Below are 7,423 nucleotides of genomic sequence, written 5' to 3' on the forward strand. Positions count from 1 at the left end.
GGGTTGGGGGGCAGGAGGGGGTCAGGGCTCTGGGCTGGGCCTGAGGGGCTTGGGGTGCAGGAGGAGCTCCAGGTTTGGGGGGGCTCAGGACTGAGGCAGGAGGTTGGGGTGCAGGAGGAGGTCAGGGCTCTGGGCTGGGGCAGGGGATGAGGGGTTTGGGGTGCAGGAAAGGGTTCCAGGTTTGGGGGGGGCTCAGGGCTGGGGCATTGAGGTACGGGCACAGACTTACCTCTGGCAGCTCCCGGTCAGCGGCACAGCCAGGGTGCACTGCAGACCGTGCTGCGCCCTGGAAGCAGCCAGCAGCAGGTCTGGCTCCTAGGTGGAGGCACGCAAGCAGCTCCGCGTGACTCTTGCCCAAAGGCTCCGTGCCCACCCCCAGTTCCCATTGACTGGGAAGCCAGTGCTTGGGATGGGGGCAGCGTGCAGAGCCCTGTGGCTCCCCCGCCTACAAGCCGGACCACTGCTGGCTGCTACTGGGGCACAGCATGGTGTTGGAAAAGGTAGGCACTAGCCTGCCTTAGCTGGGCAGCACCGCTGATGGGACTTTTAACGTCCCAGTCAGCGGTGCTGACCAGAGCAAGGCAACCCAGCGCTTTACATGCCGTGACCCAGTACTGTGTCGTGAGCCACGCATTGAAAAACACTGTTCTAGATGTTTGCAAATTTATTGCTTAATTATTTGTTCCCTTATCTTTCTGGGTACAGAAGTTAAGAGGACTGGTCTGTAATTCCCCGGGTTGTCCTTATTTCCCTTTCTATAGGTGGGCACTATATTTGCCCTTTTCCAGTCTTCTAGAAGCTCTCCCATCTTCCATGACTTTTCAAAGATAATCACGAATGGTTCATATATCTCCTCAGCCAGCTCCTTGAGAATTCTAGGATGCATTTCATCAGGCCCTGGTGACTTGAAGACATCTGACTTGTCTAAGTAATTTTTAACTTGTTCTTTCCCTATTTTAGCCTCTGTTCCTATAGATAGCCAGCCCAGGGAGGGCTATGGCTAACAAGATCCGGTGGCGAGAAGTTGAAGCTAGACAAAATCATACTGGAAATAAGATCCCCATTGATCCCAGGGAGGGTCACTAGCCAGTGGGACACCATACCCACGGTGCTGGATTCTCCATCACTGCCCGTTTTAAAATTTCGCAGGGATGTTTCTCTAACAGAGCTGCTCTGGTAGAAGAAGGAACTCATGCAGGGACATCCTATGGCCCATGCTATGCAGGAGGTCAGACTAGTTGAGCACAGTGGTCCCTCACAGTCTAAATAAATCGGGGGCTCTGTGTAGTGCCCAGCTCGACGGGGGTCTAATCTGAGGGGGCATGTCTGTGTGGCACCCAGCTCAATGGGGGCCCTGCTCTCAGTGAGGGTCTGTGCAGCCCCTGGCCCCGATCTCAGTTTGGGGGGGGGCATGTATTGGTTCTACAGTAGTACACATAATAGCAGCACAACCAATCTCCTGCAATCAGAAGTGGTTCCCCCTCTCTACCCATGCTCCAATCCTCCAAATGCCCCCTGGGGCAGAAACTCTTCAGGCCGGGCTGGGCCCCTGCACAGGCTTCTCCCTTCAGAAGTGTGTGTAGGTGGGAGGCGGAGGTACCCCCTACACCTGCATGTGTCAGGGGCTAGCTGGGAGACTGTGTCCATCCCCTTGCTGGGGAGAATGAGCCCTGCTCTGTGTGTGTCTCTCTTGCCCCCTGCTGGACACAGTCCCAGCTGCTCCCCCGCAAGTGGCTAACAGCTCTGGGAGATTCCTGCTTTGGCTGGAGGCTGCGGATGCTGATGTTCTGGGAAGTTCCAGCCCCACTGATGCTCAGGGTGGTGGGTGGAATCCCCTCACCCAGGGAAGATCACTGTGCAAAAGGGTCATGCTGGCACACGTGTGCAGCAGTCACTGGTGCCCCTCTTCCTCCCGTGTGCCAGGGGCGCACGGCAGTAGCAGCACTGCTGGAGAGCTGCATGCATGGGCACACAGAGTACCTGGGTCAGTGCTGAGCCCCCAGTGATGTTCAAAGCCACACTTGGCACCTCCGCGGGTGAGGGGCATGCATGCACATGCATGGACATGCAAATGGGGCCGAGCCACTTTGGTGTCCTGAGCTTCCCTGGGGCTGGATTCGGGGTCAGCCTGAACGAAGCCAGGAGCAAAATGTGGCACCTGCAAGATTCATGCATGCCCTCACACAGGCACCAGAGCCACGTGCCCTGGATAGCACCATGCACCCAGGGCCACCGTGAGAGCAAGGCAGTCAGTGTAAAGCAGCAGTGATTGGCACTGTGGCAGGCAGGCATGCGAGGGGCATACACACAGCCGAGTCCTTTCTGCATCCAGAGGTCTTCGCACACCCACATTTGCTCCCTCCCATGCTAGGCTCATGCCCATACCGGGCAGGTGTGCAAAGGTGGCCAAGCCTCTCAAGGGCCTGCCCTGGGCCTAGTGCACCCTGTGCATTCTCCTACTGGTGCTCTGAGATCATAACCCGGGGGAGAGGGTGCAGCGAGCTGCAGGGGGTGGGTGGGGACGGAACCAAAGCAGGGGCAAGAATGGAAGCAGCAGGCAGCAGCTGGAGGCAGCTGGGAGTTTATTTGGTCTCAATCCACAGGCAGCCCAGGCTTCAGCTGCTCCCCAGCCTGGGGTCTTGGTGCAGTTACAGGGGTATTGACATGGCCTGCCCCCCGCCCCCAGGGCAGGAACTCACAGCAGGAGGAAAGGATGGAGTTAACGGGGACCCCACAGATGGGGGAGGGAAGCAGCAGACTCCCACGCTGGAAATGCAGGTGATGGCACAGCTGCTCCCAAGCACACCTGTCTCCAGCCCATGCATGGGCGAGCATGCCCAGCTTCACGTATCAGTACAGCCCCACCCAGGCCAGCCCTCACACGTGCTCCCACGCCTCCGGCTTCGCACGCGCCCATAGATACCAGCACAAAGGCACGCGCACCCCCTGATGCTTTGCACACTCGCCTGAGTACACAGCACTCCCAGCCTTGTACGCACACCAACACTTGCACACCAAGGCGCACTCTCACCTGCAGCCAGTCTGTGCTCGGGAATGTAGCAAGCGGGGGGTGATCCCATCTCGACCCCTCCCAGTGTCCTTCCCCGCACCCAGGGATATCCCCAAGACACCCCGTGCTCTCAGCAAAAGGGGCTGCTACCTTGTGGGAGGGGTGGCTGGTCCCCAACCCGGACACCAGAACCCCACGCTGGGAACAGAGGGGGCCCATTATTAGTGTTCATGAAACAGATGGGCTGAGCCAGTGCCCCTCACTCCTTCTATCCCAGCCCTGGGCTTCCCCAGCTCTGCCAGTGCCCCTCACTCCCAAACAGTGATCACTACCTATGCAGTGGTTCTGAGGACCAGGGTGGGAGTTTGGCAGAGACCTGACAACCCTCATGCCATGTGTAACATGGCACCAGGCTCAGAGGGCGTCCAAGCCACTGTTAGTCTCTTCTTTAAGGAGATGGGAGGTGCCCCAGTTACCCCACAGGAGCTCCCCCGAATTCCCCTACCTTTCCAGTGTATAGTGAAAGCTCCCAGCACTCCCCAAACATCCAACACAGAGACCACCCCAACCTGAGCCTTGTATCTGGTACAATGATCCATGCAAGATGGGACTTCCTGTGCCCAGAACTTGAGGAGGGCAGGACTTCCAGTGTGCAATTGTCCAAAGAGGGCGGGACTTCCTCCATGCAAAGTCTGAGGAGGGTGGGACTTCCAGTATTGCCCACTTTCGTTGTAGGACTTCCTGTGTGCAACTGTCCAAAGAGGCCAGGACTTCCTGTATCGCCCATTTCACTTTGGGACTCTGCTGTCCTCCTGCGGGGCTCTGGCCACCCACCATGGCAGAGGGTGGGTCTCTTTGGTCTGCTCCAGAGGGGCAGGAAAGCCAGAGGAGTGGCGTGGAGGGGGCGAGGGGTAGGGACTGAGCTGGCCATGGTCCAGGCGGCAGGAAAGACCGGTCAATCTGGGCGCCGAGGCAAAAGGGTCAAAGGTCTCCGAGTCAAAAGGTCCCGGTGAGGGGTGGAAGAAGGGGTCGGAGGTCATGAAGGGGTTGCTGGAGTCGGGGGTCCCCGCCCGACACCGGCGTGGCTCTGGCTGGGGGGACTGGGCTGGGGAGGGACGGGGCCCAGCCGACACAAAACTCCAGGGGTCGATGCGGCTGCGCACAGGGGAGGGGCGGGGCCGGGAGATGAGGCTGGTGTGTGGGGAGGGGCGTGGTGAGTGGGGGCTGCAGGGGGATGAGGGCGATGGGAGGGACCCACCTACGGTGAGAGAGAACAGGGGATGTTAGAACAAGTGGGTGAGTGCCTACTGGAAAAACCCAAAGCCAAACCCCAACCCCCAAGCTGAACCAGCCCATCGCCTGCCCTGGGGCTGGGTCAGAACTGGCGTCCTCTAGAGGAGAAAGGCCCCATTCCCCTCCCCCATCCTGGGGCTGAGTCAGAGCCAGCACTCCCTAGAGGGGAAAGGCTCCATTCCCCATCCACCTGACTCAACCCATCCCCCATCTGGAGCTGGGTTGGAGCCAGCACCCCGAGTGGGAAAAGTCTCTGCATCTTCGTCACTCCCCACTTACCCCACTTATCCGCCCTGCTGCCAGGACTCCACTCCTCTTCACATCGTGGGCTCTTTGGTGACCTCTGACCCCACAAGGGGGTCAGGGACCCTCTATCACCACCTGGGACCAGGTGGATGAGCAGCTCCGTGGACCCTGGTGTCCGGGCCGGCCCCTCCTGGCCCTGCTCCATGGACCCTGGTGTCCGGGCCAGCCCCTCCTGGTCCTCCTTCATGGACCCTGGCGTCCGGGCCAGCCCACCCTGGTCCAGCTCCACCAGCAGGGCGGGGCAGTGTGTGTCCTTGGGGGAGAAGCGGATGAGCTCAGGAGAAGGCGGGGGGGTGGGCACGGGTGGGGGCTCCCCCTTCTCCTCCCGTCGGGCCTGTGACAGGTCTCGGCCCAGACCAAGAGAGGCCAGCAGTGCTGTGCCCCTCAGCAGTGCTCTCTGGATGAGTTTGGGGGTGCTGATACGCTCCGGAGCCGGTGCCCGCTGCTCCTCGGACTCCTGGGTCCCGTTGGGGCCTAGAGAGAGGACATCACCTGCAAGGAAGGGACAGAGCCATAAGCAACAACGCCCATGCTGGGAATCCCCTGCCTGGGATAGTGCAGGGAACAGGACACACAGCCAGCATGTCCCATTCCCCCCAGCAAATTCCCCTCCATCCATTCACCCTCCCACAGATCCCTCGCATCCATCCCCCCGCCTCCTCTGCCCCCATCCATCTTCACACACACTCAACTATTCAGACTGTGAGCTCTTTGGACCAGGGACTGTCTCTCTGTGCGTTGGTGCAGTGCCGGGCCCAAGGGGGGTCCCTGATCATAGCCGGGGGAGGGGGGGGGGGTGGAGCCCAGCCCAAGAGGGCCCCTGCTCACAGCCAGGGGGGTCTGTGTGGTGCCAGGCCCAAGGGGGGCCATGATCTCAGCAGGGGGAGCATGTGCTGCCCAGCCCTGACCTCAGTCGAGGGCAGCATGTGGTGCTCAGGACATCAGCAGGAGCTCCTCTCGTACATGCAGTTACACGCTCTCTGGGTGCTGAATTCCCCAGGCCCTATGCTGGGGAGTCTGGGCCTGACACCAGAGCCAGCCCGTGTCCCCTGCCCCATGGGGACTCACCGTTCAGGGCAGGCTGGGGTGGGGCCGGCTCCACAGGATTGGGCTCCTCCGGCTCAACATACCAGGTTGTCTCCTCCGGCCGGGACCTCCTTCTGCAGGGGATGGGGGTGGGGATTAGAATCCTGAGAGGGACAGGGAGGGGGGACAGCCAGGAGCAGCAGCTAGAGGAGGGACAACGAAGACCCAGGAATCCTGACTCCCAGCCCTCCTGCTCTAACCCACTAGACCCCACTCCCCTCCCCAAGCTGGGAAAGAACCCAGGAATCCTGGCTCCCATCTCAGTACCTGGCTCAACATTATTAATATTATAGTTAGTGATCATCGGGGTCAGCCGGGATTTCTCCCCCAACCCCAAACACCAAGATGAGGGGCTTAGGGAGGGGAAAGGAAGGGTATATGGGAGAGGGGAAGCAGCATCCCCTACCTGCCATTTTGGGTGCTGCCCTCCCAGGGCTTGGGGGATCCGGGACCCCAGTTCTTGCCAGGGCGGCGCTCCCCATTCCAGGCCTCATCTGTGCGGCGTGGTGCCTGTCTGCCCCAGCTCTGGCTGCTCTCGGCGGGCTCCACTGCATAGGAGGGAACACATGGTTCAGTGGGGTATGATGTTATGCCAGGCCCCCTACTCAGGACGGAGAGCATTGGTCAGAAAAAAAGAACATCGTGGGTGAATATTTTGTGATGTCAGTATGTCCCCCGTGATATCATTTCTTTCTGATCAATCAGAGAAGCACAAGTAATGTCACATATAATCCTAATTACATCATTTCTTTCTGGCAAATTAGAAAAGCACACATAACTAAGTTACATGCAATCTTTGTGTGATATCATTTCATTCAGACCAATCAGAAATCACAAGCAATTATGTCACATATAATCGCTTGTGATGTCATTTCCTGCTGACCAGGGAGGCCCAAGAGATGAGGTCACATGCTCTGATAAGATTTAATTCTCTCTGATCAACTTGTGTAATGTTGTCATAAGCTGTGATGTCATTTTGTCAGCCAATCAGCACAAAGCACAGACCACAATGGAACAGCAAATCCCTGCATCCTCCCGCACCAACTTCTTCCCGCAGTGTAATTTACTCTGGTCCAATCGGAGCTAGTCACAGGAAGTGATAACACAAGCAACTTCCTGTGATATCGTTTTCCTTCATCCAGTCAACACCATGTTGAGTCATCAGACTCAACAACAGGTGATATCACTTCACTCCATCCAATCAACATAAGGATGGACATGCTAAAGGCACAGCAGTGATGTAATTTAATTCTGGCCAATCGGTGCTGAGGGGAGGTGTATATGTGTGTGTGTGTATGGGGAGAGGGGGAAATATAAAGCAACCCATGGATCATTATACCCTGTGTAACTGACCCCTGGGGGCGGCTCTTATTGTACAAAATTATATTATGGCTAGGGTTACCATATTTTGAGTGTCCAAAAAGAGGACACTCCACAGGGCCCCGGCCCCGCCCACGCCCAAACTCCACCCCTTCCCCAAAGTCCCCGCCCCAACTCCGCCCCCTGCCCTGCTTCCCGCGAACATTTGATTCACGGGAAGCCTGAAGCAGGTAAGGGGGGGAAGGAGGCGCGGCCCAGTCTGGCCCCCCCGGTGTCTCCAGCCTGGGTCGGCTCGGGCCCTGGGGTTCCGGCCCCAGGCCAGCCCCCGGCCGAGCACCCCCGGCCCGCCCAGCACCGCCGGCCCGGCCCCCGGCCCAGCACCGCCGGCCCGGCCCCCGGCCCCCGCGG

The 7,423-nt window shown here is 59.0% G+C and overlaps 1 protein-coding gene across 1 annotated transcript in view; it reads right to left on the reverse strand.

Annotated features, from left to right (window-relative positions):
- Positions 1-2,545: 2,545 nt before the first annotated feature.
- The window catches only part of MAP3K11 (mitogen-activated protein kinase kinase kinase 11), a 14,065-nt gene continuing 9,187 nt past the window's right edge, over positions 2,546-7,423 (reverse strand). Inside the window, exons 7-10 of the mRNA XM_034776798.1 lie at positions 6,102-6,243; positions 5,678-5,769; positions 4,583-5,101; positions 2,546-4,268 (exon numbers count right to left, since the gene is read on the reverse strand). Of these exons, the coding sequence (XP_034632689.1) occupies positions 3,799-4,268; positions 4,583-5,101; positions 5,678-5,769; positions 6,102-6,243 (1,223 nt within the window). The 3' untranslated portion in view covers positions 2,546-3,798. The remainder of the gene's footprint in view (positions 4,269-4,582; positions 5,102-5,677; positions 5,770-6,101; positions 6,244-7,423) is intronic.

The sequence above is a fragment of the Trachemys scripta genome, chromosome 7 (genome assembly GCF_013100865.1).
Source record: "Trachemys scripta elegans isolate TJP31775 chromosome 7, CAS_Tse_1.0, whole genome shotgun sequence".
Classification (NCBI taxonomy): Eukaryota; Metazoa; Chordata; order Testudines; family Emydidae; genus Trachemys; species Trachemys scripta.